The sequence below is a fragment of the Hyaloscypha bicolor genome (genome assembly GCF_002865645.1).
Source record: "Hyaloscypha bicolor E unplaced genomic scaffold K444scaffold_191, whole genome shotgun sequence".
NCBI classification, from domain to species: Eukaryota; Fungi; Ascomycota; class Leotiomycetes; order Helotiales; family Hyaloscyphaceae; genus Hyaloscypha; species Hyaloscypha bicolor.
This window is the reverse complement of record NW_020194693.1, coordinates 1,352,170-1,375,062: the sequence shown is the minus strand read 5'-3', so window position 1 is coordinate 1,375,062 and position 22,893 is coordinate 1,352,170. Positions and strand designations below refer to the sequence as shown.

At 32.9% G+C, this 22,893-nt stretch overlaps 4 protein-coding genes across 4 annotated transcripts; 2 read left to right on the top strand and 2 right to left on the bottom strand.

The window, feature by feature from the left end:
* Positions 1-12,226: 12,226 nt before the first annotated feature.
* K444DRAFT_671088 (uncharacterized protein) lies at positions 12,227-15,607 on the bottom strand. Its single transcript, XM_024887712.1, has 2 exons — positions 15,093-15,607; positions 12,227-15,020 (listed from the first exon to the last, which is right to left on the bottom strand). Exons 1-2 carry the CDS (start codon positions 15,530-15,532, stop codon positions 12,440-12,442), a joined length of 3,021 nt encoding a protein of 1,006 aa, XP_024726392.1. The 5' UTR covers positions 15,533-15,607; the 3' UTR covers positions 12,227-12,439.
* A 274-nt stretch (positions 15,608-15,881) lies between these two features.
* On the top strand, positions 15,882-16,204 carry K444DRAFT_713362 (uncharacterized protein; the record flags this gene model as incomplete). The annotated part of the gene is made up of 1 exon (XM_024888294.1): positions 15,882-16,204. A coding segment is annotated over one exon (204 nt), but the record flags the coding sequence as incomplete, so codon positions are not given.
* Positions 16,205-16,234: 30 nt separating this feature from the next.
* Positions 16,235-16,654, top strand: K444DRAFT_549235 (uncharacterized protein; the record flags this gene model as incomplete). The annotated part of the gene is made up of 1 exon (XM_024876437.1): positions 16,235-16,654. A coding segment is annotated over one exon (420 nt), but the record flags the coding sequence as incomplete, so codon positions are not given.
* A 3,049-nt stretch (positions 16,655-19,703) lies between these two features.
* K444DRAFT_713352 (uncharacterized protein) lies at positions 19,704-21,056 on the bottom strand. The gene is made up of 3 exons (XM_024888293.1): positions 20,384-21,056; positions 20,247-20,356; positions 19,704-20,196 (listed from the first exon to the last, which is right to left on the bottom strand). The coding sequence occupies exons 1-3, from the start codon at positions 20,931-20,933 to the stop codon at positions 20,026-20,028; spliced, it is 831 nt and encodes a 276-aa protein (XP_024726389.1). The 5' UTR covers positions 20,934-21,056; the 3' UTR covers positions 19,704-20,025.
* Between the last annotated feature and the right edge of the window lie 1,837 nt (positions 21,057-22,893).

Sequence of the window (22,893 nt, the reverse complement as noted above, 5' to 3'; positions counted from 1 at the left end):
AAGCCCCTCGCATTCCAGAACTACTAAAATATAGAGAAAGGTACTTGAGCTTCTCCTCTCTTATCCTAAGCTGAGCCCTAAGGATTTGGACGTAATTATGTTCCGATATGCGATTTTCTAGAAGAGAGATTTTGGTATTCGTTACGTGAAAGTTTTTTCTACAGAGCCCCGAGAGCCAACTACTTAGGGTGGTCCGAATATAGGACAATATAGAAGAGGACGAGTTTAGGGCCGCTTCGCTAAAATTATTAATTAGCGGCCCTATACAAGCTCCGGGGCCAATTAATAATTTTGCCCTAAACTTGTCCCGAGTGGGTTTGGAATTAAAAGGGGCATATTACATAATAAAGGCCCTGGCCAAAGTCATATGACTTGGTTAGTAAAGGGTTTTAGCTAAGTATATAAATTAGATACGGACTCTTTATAGACCCTTTATAGATAATATAAGAAGGAAAATAGCCCGTAAGTATATAAAGTTACCCGTAAGTAAATCAAAAGCTAAGTAAGACCTTATAATATTTCTGGATATACTATATTACTTGTATAGTCTATATTAGGGAGTAAAAGAATATAAAGCCCTACTTATAAGATAACCCGTAAGGCTGCCATATAGAACTGGCTATAAGAAAAGACTAGTAATTATAATTCTATTCCTACTGCCTCAAATAACTAGCCTTATAACTTATTAATAGTTATTATAAAGAATAAAGCAAGTGGAAACTACTTATAAGAAAGTATAAAAGATAGTTACTAATTTATAAACTAGAGCTTGATCCGTGAAATCGTCTATAACTAGCTATTAAAGTCGCTACCTAGTAGCTATACCTGAATTAAGAACCTTCCAAAGCTATATATTAATATCCGCAACCCGTTATAAAGCCCTTCCTATAGATAGAGATTCCGTAAGAGTATTACGGGTATACTAATCTTAAGTTATAGTCTAGAGAGGAATAGACCCGGTAAATAGATACTTTATAAGATCTCTAGAGATAATTCTATAATTTCAGGATTTGCCTTATTTATATTAGCCAAATCTACTATAAAATATATCCGTTCCTAGCCAGAAAACATATCTAGAATTATTTAGTTAAGCTTACGGACTAAATTATTCAGGGTTAATAAGATTACTTATTTACTAAAGGCCTAGTAATTATATAGGGCCCGTAAAAGTTACTCTTATAAGTAAATATAATTAATTAGGTCCGTAACTAACTAGATATATGGAATAAAAGGCAGGAGTATAATTTGCTTATTTAAAGACAGGTTATATAGCAGATTACTAATCTAGTTTATAAAATCCTACTTAAATAGGTTATTATAAACCCGTATATTAATCTGTAATAATAACTAATAGAGCTATAGCCAGATCCATATTTATTATAAGTAGGCCCGTATTATATTAGCCTATAAATTATATGGAATTACTAGTAAAATCTAGGTAAAGTTCCTCCCGAGAATTATAGGTACTCCTCTAAAGAGAATATTATCTATAACTGACTATAAATCGACTATTAGCTAGTATATTACCTTAAAGTAATACTTATACTATATGAGTATCTTATCTTAGATAATTAGGTTTATAAAATATAAGAGAGCCCCGAGCTAGCTAGTCTTAGTAATTATACTTATAGATAACTTATTAAGCTCGAGCGGGATCCGGAACTAGAAATAAGACATATATCTGTCCGGGAAAAAGAGAGCTATAATACCTATTAATACTATATATAGAACTACCTTACCTTGGCTATAGTAATAGTAATAAAGGGTCTTATAAAAAATGTCTTACTAGTCCCGCCAGGGCCTTATAAGTAGAAGTAAATAGTCTATAAATTATTTATAATTATTACTATAATTGTCTAAAAGTAAGAGTACTAGTCTATATTTAGCTAGGCTTATATTACGGTTACTAGTAATATCTTATAGGTATAATTAACCTATAGATTAGCTATATAGTAGCTTATAATCTAGTTAAAGGTATTCTTAGGCAGGGCAATATCTATAAGTATTTGCTAGAGATTTATAAGACCGAGATTATGTAAAAAGAGGCTATAATTATAATAAGAATTAACTAAGGATAGCGGGAAGTTAATTAATAAGTTATGGGCTAGCTTACAGGCCAAGTTATTACAGAAATGCTTCTTATATTAGTCCCAGATTATTTATATATCCGTAATTAGCTACTAGCAGATACTTATAAGAAAGAATATCCGTAAACTATAGCTAGTTATTAATAAAATAGCCTTATTAAAATACTAGAACTACTTCTAATTATTTTCTACTAAGCTATAAATAATATAAGTAGTATAGTATATAGGATAACGAATACCCTTAACTAAATAGAGTTTATTAAAGAACTATAGACTATATATAATTATTAGTAAGAGCTATAAGTAGAACCGCTTACCTAAAATCGGGCTATAGTAGTAAATATAACTAATACTATATCCTCGCTTATAGGGCTTCTATATCCGGGTCTTAGTAACTCATATAAAGTACTATAGGAACTTGTAATAGAGGTACTAGCAGCCGTCCTTATATATTACATTATACTTAAAGAAAGCTATTAAGATTAAACGGGTATTTGTGGCCCGGTCCGTAATTTGCTCGGGTAAGAAGTTATTTGTAAAACAGACTATATATTACCTAGGGAAGTGGATTACTAAGTACTAGACCAGAGAGAACTCCTAGTATATTAAGTATTTAAATAGGTGCCAGAAAGCCTCTATAGGGCCTATATACTAAGCTTAAAGGTATTAGGTAATCTTATTATCCGTTTCTAAAACTATAATAGTTATATAGTCTGTTTCTTTATAGATATACTTATAAATATACTTAATTACTTATACGGAAATATAAACCTTAATATTAATATAGGAGCGGAACTTCTAGAGAAGATACGGGTTATATAAAATAATCTAATAGTTATTACAGACGATTTCCTGGCCTGAAAAGCCTAGTTTATAGACTATAAATATATAGCTATTATTCTAGTACTAGTACTCGAGATATCTATTCTTATAAATAATTATTATAGCCATAAATACCTTAGGAAATCTCTTCTAGTATATGAGCAGGGCTATAGGTGTCTTATAAACTATATATAGGGCTTTTAAATTATCTTTGAGATTATATAGTCCGTAAGATATATAACTAGTTATTATAGTTATAAGTTTGCCTATAGGATTCCATAACGGGTCTAAGAGCTCGATATAAATAACTTTATTAACTAAATCGGGAATTAAGAAAACGGCTTCTTTTCTAAGAAATAAGAGCAGGTATATATATAAGAGGCTATATTTCTAGTACTTAATTATATATATATAGCCTATATATAGTCCGAAAAGATAATTCTTTAGATTTATAAGTAGTTCTCTTATTTTTAATATAAAGACCTAATAAAGGAAATCCGGATAATTAATAGCTTATTATTTATTTAAAAGATAATCTATAATCTCAGGCTAATATAAGTTAGCTATAAAGATAATAAAGAAGCTTGGCTTACTAAAGTATTATATAATAGCTATTAAGTCTTAAAAGAACTATTATATAAAGTAATTACTACTCGTAAAGCTTAATAAGAAAATAAAATAATAGCTAATATTACTCATATAAATATCCTTATAAATTAGAATATTTATAAGTTCTATATATATATCTATACGAATATTTTACTAATATAAGTAGAGCTAGTTAAGTAAGGTAGTCTTATAAGTAATATATATATTAATAATATATTACTAAAAGAGGTAGCTAGTATAAAAGAATAAAGAAAAAACCGAATAAATATAGAGGTAATACTAGTAAAAAACCTATTATTCTAGCTATATTTACTAATAGGTTCTATTATAATCCTATAACTATAAACCATAGTATTAGCCCAGGTTACTATATAGAAAGAACAAGATATAATAGAATAATATATATACTATATATATAATATTAACTATATATATAATATTAACTATATATATAATATTAACTATATATATAATATTAACTATATATATAATATTAACTAACTATATATATAATATTAACTATATATATAATATTAACTATATATATAATATTAACTATATATATAATATTAACTATATATATAATATTAACTATATATATTTGCAGATACTTATAGCCTGCCTTATAAATTATAAGTACTAGATTATAGTAGCTTGTATTTATATATTTATCCGGGATAAGAGCTATAACCTTATTATTTATTAGGAAGTTCTTATAATAATAATTAGTACCTAACTCAAGAATTAAGTATATTTACGGGTTAAATAAGATCCGGAAATCGGTTTACTAGCTTATAAGATACTTATAGGCTATCTTATAAATTATAATAAACGGATTATAATCCGTAAACATATCCGTAAGCTATAAAAGAATTATATAATTTAAATAAGGGAAGTTAGTAGCCAGTATATTAGTTATAAAGAGCGGATTATAAAAGAAGAGCTATATAAAAGTGGATTCGGTATATAAAGCGGGCTATAGTAGGCCTTAGAAATAAAAGAGCTTATTATAGATCTAAAAGTACTAGATCCTATAGGAGAAGTTAATCCGGATATTTTTCTTATAGCTAATTAATATAAAGGCAAAAGTATAATTATATATCCGGATATTTATCCGGAAAGCCCGGTAAAGTAAGTTATTACCTATAAAGAAGTAAGAGAAATATAGAAAAGGCTTATAAATTAGAGGAAGTATTATATTACCTTTCTTATAATAGGCCTTAAAGTAATTATTTATATAGCCAAAATAAAGGGCTCTATAAGCTATATAGTAACCTATAAACAGACTAGTTATATATATAGGAGCTAGCCAGAAGCGGGAGAGGAAGGCAAGAGGACATATAGTAGATAAATCGGCAGGAGGGTTCTCTATAATATAAACTGAGGCCATAACGGATAGTTAACAGATCCGTTACTAGTATTATAGGGCTGGCTCGTTTATAGAGACGTCCGTAATTAACTATTATTATTACCGGGAAATAGGGAGAGTATTCGGATTGAGTTCTTATAAAACAGGATACTACTAGGTATAATTAGTAGTATTTCGGGCCTATTAACTAGTTAATTAAGCCAGAAAAGGAGAAGAATATAAACTTAATAGTAAGAGCAAGTTTTATATAGCTTAGTCCGCTCTATAATAAAGTCAGAAGCAGGCCGGTTTTACCTATAGGAAATATAAAAACAGAGAGGATCTATAATAATAAAAAGAAAAAAGAAAGGAAAGTAATATAAGGTCAGGGTTTCTTTTCTTAGCGCTTTTTATAAAACTACTAGTTTTAGATTTTCTCCCGAGCTTTAAAAAATTATAATAAAAGCCCCTTATATCTCAGAACTACTAAAATATAGAGAAAAGTACTCAAGTATTCTTTCTATAATCCTAAGCTAAGCTCTAAGGATTTAGATATAATTATATTCCGATATGCAATTCCCTAGAAGGGGGCAATTCTGGTATTCCTCACGTGACCAGTTTTTTTCCAGGAGCCCCGAGAGCTAACCGCTTAAGAATAGTTCAAATATATAATAATATAAAGAAGTAATATATTCTAGAGTTACCGGAATTAGAAAAAGTAAAATATATTTCCTTTATAGAAAACTAGAAGAAAGTATCTAATAATAGAAACTTTTCTTAATCTAAAATAAAACTTATTACTTTTAATTCTTTATATATCTTTTAATTTTTTCTTTTAACTATTATTTATAATCTTTAGAGAATATTATTATTAGATTACTATTCTAGAAATCAAATAAGCTTTATTATTACTTATTTCTTATTATTATCTAATTATTACTATTAAATAAAATTCTTAATATAAAATACTATTACTAGATCTTAGGAATTAAATATAAAATATTTCTTTTAATATAAAAATAAATAAAAGATTAAGAAATTACTTTATAAATTCTTAATTCCAAACTATAATACTTTCTAGAAAGTTCTTATAATATAAATAATTATTATATATATAAAAAAGAAAGAAAAAAGAAAAAAGAAAGCCTTTTATATATTTCTTACTAAACTAGAAATCTTTTAGAAGTTTTATATAAATAGAATAGCTAAACTAGAAGTCCTATAAAAGAAAAAGAAAACCTTATTAAATCTAATAATTATTTCCAAAAATATTTAATAATATATAATTCTGGAAATCTTTTAAATATTAGATAAACTAGATTTATTTATTTAAAGCCTATTTTATATCTAGTCTACTTTATATTAAAAGACTTATTTTCTCTCCTATATAATTATAACTACTCTTAAAACTTATATTAAGGCTTAGTTAGTATATTATATATTCCTACTTTTATATAAAAAGAACTTTTCCTATATAAAACTCCTTTTCTAATTATAGTACTATTTTATTACTAGAAACTAATTATTTCTTTAAAAAGCTAATATAATTTACTAATTCTTATTATTAATTTATTTCTTATTATTAAACTATTATTTAAATAATTAAGAAAATATCTTTAATTTTATATTTTTAATACTAATTTAAAATATCTAATCTTTTTATATTTTATATTAACTTTAATATTAATTATTTTAAACTTAATAATAATATTATAAATTCTATTTATATTATTTTATAATTTCTTTTTCTATAATCTCTAAAATCTTTAATATTATTTTTATAAATATAAATATTATTTTAAAGTTCTAATTAACTAAATAGTTTTATATTATATAAAGTTAATTTTAATAAATACTAAATAAATATAATTAGTTTTTGGAAAAGATATAAATTAGTTTTAGAAAAAGTAATATTTTATTCTAAACTATTTCTTAATTCTATTATTCTAACTTCTTTTTTATTAATACTTATTTTATACTTTTTTAATAACTTTAGTATATTTATATATATTATTTTTTATATATTTCCTATATTATTTCCCTTCTTTTATATTATTCTTTAAGTTAATAGAGATATTTCTAAATAAATAAAAGAATTAGAATATATTTATATTATGATTTTTTTTTAATATTTTAATACTTTAGATATTAGTACTATATTTATATTTCTATTATATTATTTTCTTATTTTCCTATTATTACTATTTAGTTTAACTTGATTTAATTATTTCCTAGATTATATTTCTTTAAATATATATATTTATATTCTTTTTATAATAAAAGTATAATTTTATATTTTATTTTCTATAATTATTTCTAATTTATAATTATATTACTTTAAATATATCTAATTATTATATCTATTTGTCCTATTATATATATTACTATTTTAGCTTTATTTTCTTACTAGAAAGAAAGAAAAAACTCGAATATATATAATATCTTTATATAATTTAAGTCTATTCTAATTTACTTTTTATTTTAGAAAGTATTTAAAAGAAATTCTTATAATTTCAAGAATCTTTAATTTTGTAACCTATAACTATTATACTAATAATACTTTTATAATTCTTTTAAAAATAATAAAATAGCTAAAGAATAAACTCTTTAAGTTAATAAAATATAGTAGCTAGTTCTTATAAGCTATAGTATTATTAAAAGCCTATAAATTAATAGTATTAAAGTTTAGAGTATTAAAAGAGCTTAGATAGTTATAGAAGGCCTATTAATACTAGAAAAAGTAGCTATAATTATTGAATTTAATATAAATATTTTAGATAAGCTAAATAGTATATATAATAAGTTCTTAAAATAGAAAACCTTTATTAAAAACAGAACTAAACTAGAATTAACTAAAGAAAAGCTAAAGAATTACTAAGCTAATAATAGGAAATTCGAGAATATTATTAAAGGTATTTCTAAAAATAAATAAGAAAAGCTTAATAAGATTAAGACTATAATAAATAGTCTAAAAACCAAAAGTTAGAATAGAATTATATTATATAATAAAGCCTTTAGCTAATATATTAATAATATTTATAATAAGCTTAATAGAAATATTTATAAGAAGTTATATTTTCTTTTTAAAATAAAAGCTTTAGTATATAAAGCTATTTAATTAATTAATAAAGCTATTTTAGAATATATTAAAAACAAAAAATATTAGAATACTAATATATTTACTAAATTAGATATTACTAAAATATTTAAATATACTAAAGCTAATTTAGAACCTAAAGAATTAGATTTTAAACTACTATTAGTTAATAATTTTAAAGCTAGATAATATATCTTTAATATTTCCGGAATTCTAATTAAAAAAGTTTATAATAATAAGCCTTTTCCTGCTTTCTAAAATAAGTTTAAAGAATAGATCTTTATTATAATTTTAGCTTTAACTTAATTAGATCTAGCTAATAAAAATAAAGCTAATTTAATAAAGCCTAATAATAAAACTAATAAAACTAGTATAATTAGATAAGAAAAATCTAGTAAGAAAAAAAAATTAAGTTAAGCCTAAAACTTCTAATAAATAGTAAAAATCTAAATACTAGTTTAAATATAAGGCTAGTAAAATAAAGAAAAATAAAGAAGAGATAAGTAAAAAAGAACTTTTTATTTTAAAGAAAAAGATATTATCTAGAAAAACTCCTGTATTTATATTTAGAACTAAAAAATAAAAGATTAAGAATATTAAATCCGGGAAATTTAAAGATATCTAATATATTTATAAAATACTAGCTAAATAGAAGTTAATACTTATTTAATAAAATAAATATATTTTTAAGAAAATATATAATAATATTTTAAAACCTATTTATAAATAAGAATATTATAGAATTATTAATAGATTCTTTAAAGCTTTTTATATAATATATATTTAGTAGCTTACTAATACTTTCTCTATTAATATAGGAAATATTAATAATATTAAGAATACTTTAAAGCTAGTTACTAAAAGCAAGAAATATATTTCTATTATTTAGATAAGTAAGGAAATATAGGATTTCTTTTATAAAAACTAGAAAATTAAGAAATATAAATATAAATATTATATTTCTAATTAATTTTATCCAAATTTATGACTCTAGTATTACTAATTTAGGTATAAATAATTATATTTATAAGAAAGATTACCTAAAATAAATTAAGAAGCTTAGTATTTAAAAGCTTTTAATAAAAGAAATAGAAATACTATAATTTTATTTTTAAAAAAATAATATAATAAAGTATAAAGATTTAGATAATAATTATTTTACTTTAGTCTCTTAACTTTTAATAATAGATCTATTAATATGGCTCGGATTTTATAAGATATTAAATACGTATTTTATTTACCTAGTTATTTATTTTTAGCTAGCCTAATACTATATTTCTGGAAATATTAATTATAATTAGTATAAAGGTAATACTTGTAATAGTTCTTGTTCTATTATATACTCTATACCTAATTAGAACTAGCTTACTAAGCTATATATATATACTTTATACTTAAGCTTGGTTCTCTCCTTGAGAAATATCTTCTTCTTTTCTTATCTTAGAATTCTTAATAAATGATTCCCTTGCAAGTGCTCTATTTATAAGCTCTCTTTGCAGGTTTGTAATATTATTCTAAGATTACTACTTTGCCTGGGAAGGCTCTAGAATATCCCACCGGTTGCGCGTGCCTGTAGAGGTCGTAAAATACTCACCCCTTCGCCTTTGCCTTCCTCCTCGACTTACGGCATTACTTGCAAGTGCTTCTTGGGAGCCCCTTTTGTAAGGCCTGCGGTCCTCTCTTCTCCTCCTGCCTTAAACAAGTAGTACTGTATCGCCTGAAAAGGTCGTAAAATATCTCTTCCTCCTAATAGAGCTTGCACCTGACTGCTACGCCAATCGTACGAGACGATATCCTCTGCAATACCCACGTCGAACCCTCCCCTCCGTACCCGTCAAGCTTCGAATCCTTCGAAATTTACGAATTCACTTTCAAAGGCTATTTTCGATCAAGCCCCAGAGCTCTGGGCACCACAGGCCAGTAACCTTACTGCTCTCGAAAATGGATACAGGCTTGGAAGCTCCTGCTAGATCAGGTTACCTCGTTAGTAGCCCTGTTCGATCTGAACGCCTCGTTAACGTTCCTGGAGGCTTTAAGCTTAGACAGATCCTACTAGTCACGCGCGCCTGAGAAGGTCGTAAAATCTCTCTCTCTCTCTCTCAATTCCACGAATAGCTCTATATGTAACGAGCTTGGCAATAGCGATGGAAGGGAGGAAATTTTTTTTTTAATGAGACCTGGGAACCAGGTCTTATAAAAGCGGGGATAGTACAAGGGTATCCGCCCGCCAAAGGATATACTTGTACTGAACGGAGGTATGGACTGGAGAAAGGACTGACCTATACGGAGGCATATACTGGAGCTATACGGAGGCAAATGCCGAAGGATAATTCCCTATAGGGCAGGGCAGGGCAGGACAATTGGAAGGGAATACCGGAGCACAATTCTTTTTTATACGCTTTACACGCTTGAGGACAAGCTTTTTTCAAAGGGGGGGGTAATGTGACAGTTCTCGTCACGTCACGTGCTCCGCACCTAATTAGAACTAGCTCGCTAAGCTACGCGCATGCACTTTGTACTTAAGCTCGGTTCTCTCCTTGAGAAACCTCTTCTTCTTTCCTTACCTTAGAATTCTCAATAAACAATTCCCTCGCAAGCGCTCTATTCGTGAGCTCCCTTTACAGGTTCGTAATAATACTAAAGATCTAGCTACTACTAAAGCTTTAAGTAGCGAATTTTATTTTAGTAAAAAGTATTAGAATATTAGCTATATTTTCCTTATAAACTATAAGAAGGCTACTATCTTTAGTAGGAGGTTCTTTAAGGATATTAATTACTTTTCTATTTCCGATAATTTTAAGCCAGAAATAGCTAAGGAAATAGGTAAGTATTTATTAAAGGTAATAGCAGAAAAGACTTTAAGTATAATTTATTTAACTAAATAAATAAATAAATGCCTTTAGCTAGATAATCTATAAGTTTAGAATTATAAGCAAGTAATAATTTTCGAATAATATAAAGGCCGAAAAATAGCTTAATAATAATTTATTATTTAATAGGCCTTTTACTATAATTCTAATAAATCTAATTATTATTAAGAATAGAATATACGAAAATAGAATCTTTTATAAGATTATTAAAGCCTTTTATCTAAAGCTTTCTCCTCTTATTAAAGGTTAATTTAAGGATATTACAAATAATATGAAATTTAAAGAAGCTATTTATTTGAAGTATATTAGTATAATTTATAATATAATTCGCTATAATAAGCCTTCTTAATATCTAGTAATAAAGGCAGAAATTAAGTAATAGTTAAAGGCAAATACTAATTAATATAGAAAACTATATCGGATTTAGTATAAGAATATAGCTAAGTAGGTTCGGGTTACCTTTAAGCAAGTTCGAGAATATAAAATAAAACTATTTAAGAATAATAAGTCTTATTTTAGGTATATTAAGAAGAAATTAGATTAGCTAATAGAAGAGGATTCTAATTATTTTATTATTTCGGATTCTAAATAGAATTTTTCTATTATTTTTAGTATTTAGGAAATAAGTATAAATAAATAGGGAGTCGGATATAATATAGCAGGCTATACTCTCTAAAAATCATATTATTTTGGCGGTTTTGAGGTTTTAATTATATGGTAAAGGCTGCGGCCTTTTATATGTAACTTGCGGAAATTATATAAGAAAGCTGGTTTTTCTATCCCTTCGTCCGGTAGAAACTGTCCACGCTAGCAAGGGGGGCCTGGCTCAGGGCGAAAACGTGTGCCTTTGCTTAGAAACCTATTAGTCATCTATCGCCTTTTCGCCCTGAGCCAGGCCCCCCTGCTAGTGTGGACAGTTTCTACCGGACGAAGGGATAGTCTTAGAGAATAATCCCTTCTCAGTATTTAATTAATTAAGCTTTTGTATACTGTATACTATTAATATTTTACTATTTACGCTTTTAATTTATTATTTTGCTGTCAAGTCACGTTTTATGCTCTGGTGTACTTTATGTGGGTTTTTGTCTTGTCGCAGTTTCCCTCCCACAATATACCACTTGGTTTCTACGCACCATGTCACGGGACTACGTGTCACGGTTGCCTTTACCTCAGTAAGCTCAGGCTATTTTTAAGAGGTGATTGGATCGCTTGAGGTTAATTATATAATTGGGTCATGTTATCCGATTAGTCCTCATGTGACTTCTCGATTAGGTATAGTCACTATCGGACATGAGGCTAGACCCAAAATGGCCTGAGCCCGCTGAGGTAAGGTTGCCTGTGACCATGAGTCACATGACTGAGTCACGTCGAACGTCTATTTGAGAGGGTAATGAGCCTGTGAAGCGTCTCATCAATTTCAGAAATTCTAGAATCCGGGGTATTAGAGACCATTGGACCTCAGAGGTGACGGCCACGATGCCAGATGTCTCCATGTACAGTCGTGTCATCCTTCAACGATCCCCCTAGTGCAGGCTCTTGCAAGTCAAGCGGTTGTAGCGCCAATGTCAGGATTAAGCGTTTGGAAGATGTTGTATTCCAGATAGGCTCAATCATTCTCATCCAACAATTCGATGCAGACCTTACCGTCTGCATTCCGACTCTCCTTGAAACTCGTCCGAAGACGTTTGCTGCCAGATGGTACCGACTCTTCTCTGGGCCTCTTTTCAATTCTAATAATTCTCCTATTCTCTAACTCTTCTTGTAGTTTGGCAGCCTCGTCAGGAAGATCAGGAGTAAATACAGCGTCGATGACCATGCCAAGAGAACATCGTCCACGTCGGTCTGGTTCATATCCCAAGCTGCGGCAGTCGATGTTGATATTTGCACCGTATCCCAAGAAGAGCTTGAATATCCGTGCTTTGTTACTCAACTCTTCTAGGCTGTCATGCTCACGGGCATCTCTAAGAGTGTCGAGAAAGTGCCTCCAGGCGCGGAACACACTGTAGGCCCACGGTGAATTGTCATTTTCCGGGCTTTGTTGAAAATCTTTGTGATGTCGTAAAAGTACTTCTATCATACTGGAAGGGATAGAGTTTATTGCTGGATGTAAGTAACGTTTAAGAGGTTGATGAAGACCGACGGCATAGTCCAGTAATGGCGCGGATTCCGGCTCGATCGACAAGGGATCTTCCTCTTCTAGGTGATGGTCGATAAATGAGCTGAGTCCAAAACATACAGCGAGTGCTAGGAAGGAATTTCGAAATCCCGTAACAATATAGTGTGCAAAGCCTTCGACACAACTTCCGTCTTCAATGTCTTCTAGCCACCAATTTTCCGACCACTGATAGAGAGCGTCCAGCAGAGCCATAAGGCGGGGTACTCTGGTTCTTTTCGCTGATTGGGCGATGTTAGCTGACGAAAACGCATCTCTTAGGACTAGCCATACACGCTCATTTGCGGGTTGGGAAATCTTGTCGAGCAATAAGCATTTACACCTCTTTAGCATTATGACATATGACATGAGAAGTGACGCATGTGGATCAAATTCCTGCTCGGCTCCTGAAATTGAAACTAGTCTCCTTTGAATGGCATCGCTATTCAAGAAGTCCTTAACAGTACGATGGAGGTAAAAAACCTTCAAGTCTGTCCGGGTTTCCTCGATTGTTCTTTCGGCTGTTCTGGTTATTGTTCTTTCAATTGGTGTATCGTCAAGAGTGTTGTCAAGAGTATTGTCGAGAGTGTCGTCGAGGGTATCATCATCCTCGTAAGCATCCTCGAAAGCATCCTCCCACTTTCGGTCATGGATATCATGGACTTCAAGCAAACCTTGACAACGAGCCTTTAGATGGGCAGTCATTCTCTCACATCTTGCTCCAATTTCCTCGTCGCCCATAGTGCTAGCGTTTCCTCTCACAGCTTGCCCATACGTGGCTCCCACAGCCTGCTCGAGCATCAACACCGTGGGCCGCAGGCCGAGATCTGAAATTGCATTGAAGATCTGAAAGATTCTCGAAGCTTGAATCAGATACACTGGCTCAATTGAATCTAACATGTGGCTGTACAAGGTATCGAGATCCGGAGGTATAAGTTTCAGTCTTCTGCGAAGATCGGCAATCTCATCATAATTCCCCAAGCCATCCAGAATGGACGGAACAACAAGTCGAACCCATAAGAAGACCCCATTTGCCTTTAATACGATCTCTTGCTTGAATATTTTTGCAAGTTCTTGGCTCTTCCTTGTGAGTTGTCGCATCCTCGGATTGATGCAAAACAAATCAGAGACGTACTTGCTGATATCTGGATAAGTCAAGTCCTGTAATCGAAGGTGGCTACATGAGTGGAAGCTTTGCTCAAAGACTAGCCACGGCCGACTGGAAACGCACACCTTCACACATGGCTTTTGGACAATCCTTTGCAAAAGCTCGATCATAAGCAGGTGGTCGCCTTCGAATTCATCAAGACCGTCAATGAACAAACAAAGTTTGAACGAGTTCAACGCATTGAAAGTGAGGTTTGCAAGTTCTTCAAATGCTTTCTCTAGTCTGTTGAAGCTCCACGGTGAATGGTGCAAGGTCTCTTTCTTCGACGCCAGTGCAAACGCATTGTCCCATTCTTCCCGAAAGATGTGGCGAATGAGATGTTTGCAGTCCTGTAGAATTTGGAACAACAAAGTTCGCAAGAGCCCATCAAAAGATCGCTGTTCCGAAGCTCCGCCGTTCCAGAAGTAGAAAGATGCCACTTGAAGATCTGCTGTTCCTGCCCAGGCCTTCAGAAGAGCCGTTGTCTCCGAATGGTGGGTTATAAACCTCATCAGCGTCGACTTTCCAGAGCCTGCTTTGCCGTTTATCCAGTAAATAGATCCATCGGCACGCAGCCAGTCCGCAAAACTGCTCCAAGGTCTGGGATATGCTGTAGCGCTCGAGGCCCCTTGACCAGCCGTAGGGCGGTGGAAGATCCAGGAGAATGTTTTCTCGTGAGCGTCTCTAATTGACTCGTGTCTATGTGCCATTGTCTCGAATTTGAGGTTATCTAAGAACCATTCGTCGACAATATCCTCGCGCTTTTCTTCAAGCTTGTAGTGTATTATCCTGAGTTGTTTCACGACGCCTTCGATACCTTGCTTCAAGGTCGAGTCGAGAATTTCGAAATTCTTATTTTGTAAAATGGAAAGACTGTGGAACCTCTCACTGTACAAAGTCGGTCAGTATGAATTGGCATCGGTATCAATGCAGACAGGCTACGAAAGTATTGCATATTACCTTAGAGAGGCAAGTAGGTGCGAGTCAAGCTCCTTTTTGTGGGCTTCTAGTCTCGCGGCAAGCTCGTCGACTGCAGCCTTCGACCACACCGTTTTAAGAGCCTGCCGAAAGCTTTTCCACTTCCGATGTCTGTCCCCATCTGGTAACCGTAGTCTGTCAAAACGCAGAATCAATTCATCTGAGACGGCGAGACAGTCATTGCAGATGCCATCAAGAGCCTTAGAGTGTTCGGTTGGCGACGCAGTATGCAGTTCGAGGGATTGCTTTAATGTTACGCTCAACTCTCGAAGACGCTTGGTAGCGACCTCACACTCTATCTGTTGAATCGATGCTCCATGAGCTGATTTATAAATCTCCTGGCTCTTGCATAGGAGGTTGCAGCCAAACTCAACGAACTGAATGACACTCGCAGCAACCGACAAGGCTGACAATCCGTCCATGACCGTACTGTCCGTATATGATTCTAGGTGTGATTGCGTGTGCTGGCGAAGGATCGCGAGAGTCAGGACAAGTACCAAAGAACTGTTTAAGGACCAGAATTGAAAGTTGAGGCATGAGAGGCAGATTGGGGCCTAATACCGATGGCTACCGGTAGCCACAGCGACCAAGTGCGCAGATGGTATTGGTGGGGAAAGCGGTTAGGCTCACTAATCGTGCGTCGAGACTAGCACTAAAGCCCCTGCGTCCCTGCGGGTTTAGTGCGTATCAGCGATACGGTCAAAAATCAGCGATACGGTCATTTTTTTTACTATTATATCGATTTTAATTGATTAAATATTAATACCATGGCCAAATTCGACCCAGAAGAAGAGAAAAGGATGGCCCAGGCCTCCGATTTCTATACCAGGAACCCACACGTCAAAAAATCTACGATTGCGCGTTAATTCAGGGTCAAATTACGCCTCTGGAAAGCGTATTTGGCTGGCCGCATACCACAAAACACCAAAGGGGGCCTCAACAAGGTCCTTAATCCTGATCAGGAGGAGGCCCTAAAGCAATTTATTAATTTTATGATCTATTTAGGCCATAGAGCTGATCTCAAGACAGTACGGGCGGCGGCTAATAAGATCCTTGGGGATAGTGCTTCCACCTACCAAGTGAACCGCCTATAGGCATAATAATGGTTTAAAACCCTTTGCATAAAGACACTAGTACAAGAGCGGAAGGCGGCATATCGAAAGAAGGATCTGGAAGAGCATTTTACGGAGTATTATGGGGTATTAGAGAAGTATGGGATCTGCTTTGAAGACATATGGAATATGGACGAAACGGGCTTTTGTATTAGCGTTTTAAATAGAAAGATCGTTATTATATACCTTAATACGAAAGCTATCTACTTGGCAGATCCCGATAATCGAGAATCACTTACTATAATCAAAACTGTATCCGCTGGGGGCAAAGTAATTATACTATTCCTTATTTTAAAGGAGAAGATCCTGGTAGAGGTATACTTTAATAATAATCTGGATACCGAATTAGTCTTTGCTACGAGCTCTACTGGGTATTTAAACAATACTCTAAGCCTGAAATATATTAAGTACTTCCATAATCAGATATATTAATATATACAAGGCAAATAGAGGATGTTGATTTTTGACGGATATGGCTCCCATACTTTAGACGAGTTCTTATATTATTACTAGTCCCACAAGATCGTCCCCTTTTAACTACTACTATATAGTACATATCTCCTTTAACCGCTCAATATTGGCCTCTTTTAATCTCTCAAGTACTGGTATTAAATTAGTATTTATAATAAGATTTAGTATAGTAATATTATTTATACCAAGCTTGATTTTCTAGGGGCATACCAGACGGTTTATAGGAGGACATTCAAATATAGGACTATTATTAGTGCCTTTACCAAAGCGGGCCTATTAGGACCTAATATAATATGGTATATATACGAGAAGCTAGCTTAATTCGAACCAAAAGAAGGTTTATTAATTAGTAATTTATATAGTAATATAGGCTAATTTTATAGTAGACAAGCAAATCGAGCCTTTACCCCCGCAAATCCCTCTATTATTAAAACCTTTCCAAAACCCCCCTACCTCTATAAATCATATAATATATAATACCTATATATATTAATGTTTAGACGATTATTTTATCCTTATAAAGGATAATAAGAAATACGCTCTTATACCAAGTTTTTGGAGATCTTAGAGGATATACCAGAAGTCGACTAAGCCTAAGCTAATTAAGGCTGGGCTAATTATGGAAAGAGAGCTTGTAAGGGAAAAGGTAGTACTCCAGGAATAGTATAATAAGCTAGATAAGAAGGGCAGAAAGTATATACAAAAGTATAGAGTTATATCCAAGGGTTCGGCTATACGTCAAATCGCATATCGCAGAGAGTCTCTCTTTATTCCTAAAGAGATGAATACTAATACCTACCTAAATTGCCGAATCAGGGAGACTAATACCTATATTACAAAGCATATTACTAGTAAGCTTCTATATAGGAGACGTACTCGGGAGGAAATAGCTCCGTATAATTTAGGGGAGCCCTTTGGCTATAGGGATAAACTACTATTTATTAAATATGGTAAAACTAGTCTAAAGGCTCACTACTAAAAATTAATAGTAAAATAGGCAGAACAGAGGCAAATTAATTGCAAGATAGAGCTCTTTTATGCGAATAAGATAGATTTTAGGCTAGCTTCTCCCGGATACTAGGAGGAATAGGTTAGTGAGTTTGGTAATATGCGGGTGGAAATGCTAGCTAGGGAGCTTGGTTTTGTTAGACTACTATCCCCTCCCCCTTTATTTTATGATAATGGCTTTGGTTATATAGTCAGATTGGAAGCTAGTAGAGAGGAGACTATTATTGGGTATACGATTTAGGATATAGTTATTCTGTAATTAATTGATTTCTAAGTTGGTAGCATTTTGGGAGGGGTCGCTAGTAAGGTGAAGTATGTAATATTTCCACCATTTTTTACTATATACATATGTAATATGAAAGTAAGAGAATTTAATTTATTAAATATAGTATAAACTCCATATAAACTGTAAAATATTTTTCTCTGATTTTCACTAAAATTAGGAAAATTGGTATTCTAAAAAAATGACCGTATCGCTGATTTTTGACCGTATCGCTGATACGCACTAAACCCGCAGGGACGCAGGGGCTTTAGTGCTAGTCTCGACGCACGATTAGTCCCAGCGCAACTCGCCACTCGCCACTTCGCACTTCTCGCCTCACTAAAACTATAACTTTCCTCACAACTCTAGTTTATAGTTCTTACCCACGACCTTTATATATTACTATTTACTATCTTTTTTATATAATTTAAAAAGAAATAATTTTCTACTTTTTTTTTTTAATATAAAAAAGGTATATAGTAAAGTTCGAAATCGGCTTCAGTTCCGAACACTGAGTGATTTTATTTTTAACCCATATCTGATAGACACTAACCCTCTATGGTTAGCCTCATTCTAGACCCCTGAATTCGCTTGTCTCCCTGCTGTATAGGGAGACTCCTGCCTGAGAATTTCGTCACGTCGGCGCCATCGGCGTTATTTCCACTACATCACATATGTTGCATGAAATGCAGGTGTATGTAATATAATATCGATAATAGAGAGCTGAAGGCTCGGATGTGCTCGGTAAACTAAGTAAGTATAGGTTACGTGAGATCAACACGTGACAACATAACAGAATTAAACTTCTGCCTGAGGATTAAAGGTTTTAGCACGTGCCAGCAGCTCGCTGACCCACCTATGGCTGACGGTAGACTCTAGTCCCTTGATTATAATCATCTACTTTTTGCTTTCCCCCAATCCTTAAATATTACTATATATACTTAATACAACCTTTAATGCACTTCACCTATGTCCTTTAGAGCCATTGATTTCAAAGCCCGTTGTATTTCTAATTAAATATCACTAACTAGACAGAGTACTAGTTCTGGGAGTTCTAAAGCTTATCTCTACAAATATTAGGACCTTAATAGGCTAGGGGCACCCCGTACCGCGCCTCCGGCGCGTTACGGCGTATGGGGCACGGGATACATCTGCGTACGAAGCACATCTATATTTAAAGTATATTCTCTACTAATACTAGGAGCTTAGTAGGCTAGGGGCACGGCGTTCGGCACCTTCGGCACCTTACAGGAGCGTATACCTTGAGGATATACTTCCTAAGCGAAGGTAAGAAAGGCACAGAGGGACGTACGTCTTGCTCACCTTCTGTGCGCACGCTACGGGCTAAAAATAGCCGAAAAAGAAAGTCTTACTTTATAATAAAATTACAGAATTTAGCTTACTATACGTGGGGGAAGGGGGCTAGAAGGGAATCCAATTCTCAATTGCAATTGCATAAGCACCCGTTCTAGGGTTTACCCAGAGAGGGTGCTTATGCGTTCTAATCAGAGTTGGCCTCCTGTTATTTCCCCTTTGGGCATATACCCATGTCTTAGGAATGCAACGCGAGCAAAACAGGGGTGTTGCGGGGGTTGGCAGGGGCACACTGATTTTCTTTCCAATAAGGAATTGCTAATCTCGTTGCTCTTATACTATAAAAGGACGTCATCTATAACGGAGGTGGGCGGGGAGTAGGAGAAGAGAATATTTAGAAACTAAACTCTATAAATGTCACTCGTCCAGACGGATAACAAAAACCAATAATGTTCCCGTAAACAGCGATATAGTTTGCTCGATGCTCAGAAGGAAGCCAAAGAATATTTTCCATACCGCCCCACAGCTTAACGTGATGGCCCTTGAGCGTCAGTAGAACCTCTCCCGAGCCGGCATCCCACAGCTTAATAGTGCTGCCGTATAATTGCGACAATGGCTCGTCGCCCGATACCGACGCTAGTAGCTTGCCGTCCGGCGAGAAGGCTATGGCGTCAATAGGACTTAAATGGCCTTCGAGCGTTTGTAATAATGCATTCCAATTATTCTCAACCTTTGGTAATCTTCGTATCTATTGAGGTACGCTGTCTTTGAACTGCTTTCTCACTATGCTCATTAGCGGCGCAAATACGAGTGCGCTCGAGTATACCTGAAAGGGAGCTTGCTCGATTACTGACCTATTATAGAGGACGAATCGCTTTGCATTATGGACAAATTTAGTTACTTGTGGATAGTTACAAGCCTAGGATTAAATATTAACTAAATATTAATATCGCGCTAGGGCTTGCTTACCATTGTAATAGACTCTAAGGAAGCAATGGCATAAATCGCTTTAGAGACCTTCCCTATCCATCCCAGGGCCTCAAACCAGTGAAGAAGATGCTTCTGCAAGAACCGATGTACTTTGCCATTGTCGCAAAGCTATATACTGCTCTTCTGGAGATGCTGAATCCAGTGGAGACATATATACTGAAGCTCAGAAGGAAGACACTGCTCCACTCGACTGTTTGCAACGTCGGTTACAGGCACGCCGGGAGCGTCTAAGCCACAGATGTCTTGCTTCGGAGAAGTTGACATAAGCTGTATACAGCTCATGGCTAAAGCTTCGTGTGCTTGCTTCCCATTTACCCAGAAGTGATTACCGCACCTGTCTTTGTCGAGAAGGAAGTCAGGAAATGAAGGATGATGGAGACGGATCAGGCGATTTTGCAGCTTTGGGATATCCAGGATGGCATGTAGATCTTCCAACGTCTGGTCGACTTTTATTTTTGGGATATCGAGCAACCTGGTCAAAGATTGGGTAGAGAGGGGCGCAAAGAGAATAACGATACTTCCAAGAACTTTTCTCAGCATTTCGTACGAATCCTCTCTCTCTTCATCATCGTAGTCATGGCCAACAGAGTTCTCGAGGACGGTGATGTATATCTCGTTCAGTTTCTGTTCAGGTCCTTTAACAGAGGAGCCGCCGCCCTCGATCATGCCTAGTCGTTCTGCGGCGCGTCCTTTACCTTCGCGGATAAATCAACAGGCAGTTGCAGCCCAAATGAAGAGACCGCCAGACTTGCGAACCAGACATTGGATGGATTCCTGGCCTGGCCACTCTGTAGGAAGAGTGCTGTTGTGACGTCAGCGTCACATGACCTGGCCCTAGCGTGGCACCCTGTACTTAGCTCGAGCTCCCCGCTCCTCTCTTCTTTTCTCTCTTTAGACGTTTTACATATACACCCAATATAGCTGATTCTGCTTCCAGAACACCAGCCACGGGTCGTAATATGGTAGTAATACCCCAAGATTCTTGAGTTGACCTCCTTTTTTCAAGAAAAAGCCCAATTTTCGTATACGTAACCAGATTCGCGATTCTAACTAACCCCCATATACCTCTCAATCCGCTATCAATTCGAATCCAAATTACTAATCGAAGAATTATATAGTCTTTAGTAGTTATACTATATGTACTATACTATAACATTTCTTATAGATTAGCTAGATATTGACTGGAAATTAAAAGAATTAAAAGTATAGAGCTTGAGAAGTAGATAGCTAATTCCGGAAGAAGCCTTTAGAACTCTCCCTAGCAGGACCCTCTCAAATAGAACCCTCTCTAGCTTTCCCTATTATTTCGAAACCTACCTTAACCGTTTCTATTTCTCTTTTGAAAGCTCCTTAACCTATAAAAATAAGACCTCAAACTACTATATTTCTATTTCCTTAAGCTATTTCTTATTTAGCTATACCTTAATCTATTATATCTCGTCTGGCTCTTTAGAACTACTAAGAGCCTATATAAGATAAATCTCCTATTTCCGAGAATTTACTATTTAAATAGTATTCTCTGTCTTATTAAAACCTTATATACTTATTATTTATCCGCTTATAATAATTATTACTAGTCTAGCTAAGGCTAGATCTAAAATTCTTATTTAAGCCTATTTATTTCTCTTTAATCTTTCGAAAATACTAAAAAGATTTACTAAAAAGATTTACTTTAGAAATACTAGATAATATAGCTATTTCTATAAGAAATATAAAATATACTATAAAGTAATAGACTAAAAATATAGCCTTTATTAAAATGGCTTAGAAATAAATCTATATAAATTATTTAAATCTTAAAATAATAGAAGTCTTTAATAATACTAATAAGATAATAGCTATAGCTACTATCTATATTATTAAACTAGAGATCTATACTTTAAACTATATTAGAGCTATATAGGATCTTATAAATAGAAATAGCTATATTACTAATATTAGTTAATTTATAGCTTTTATAAAACAATTCCGAAATAGTTCTATATATTTTAATTCATCTAATTAAGGAAAATACTAATTATAATAATAATAGTAATATTAAAATACTTCTATAAAATAATCCGAAATCTAGTATATTAATAAGCTTAAGACTAATAATCTCTAATATAATAATACTATTCAAGTTATATTATATATTAATTACTTAAAATATATAATAGAGCTATATAATAAAAAGGTAATTCTTAGCTTGTTTTCTAAAGCTATAAAGAAAGTAGCTTAGTTATAGTTTAATAGTCTTTTTATTATTATTTAACTAGCTATAAATAACTAAGTTTATTATATAATTCCGAATAAATATATTAATTATATTATAAGAAACTAATTATATATAATATTCTTTTAATAAGAAATCCGAACTTCTTATATAAAACTATTTATATAAGAAGCAGGCTCTATATATTAAAGCTAGAGAAGTTAATAAGAACCTAATTATCTAATATTTCTATAAAGAACTCGATTCTATTTTTAAACTAGTAATTAAGCTTAATAGTACTAATATTATTAAATAATTTATAGCTAATATCTATATATAAAAAGTATTAGCTAGAAACTAGTATATTTCTATTTATAAAACAATTAAGAAATTAAATATAAAAAGCTTTACTAATAATTCTAACTAGTATAG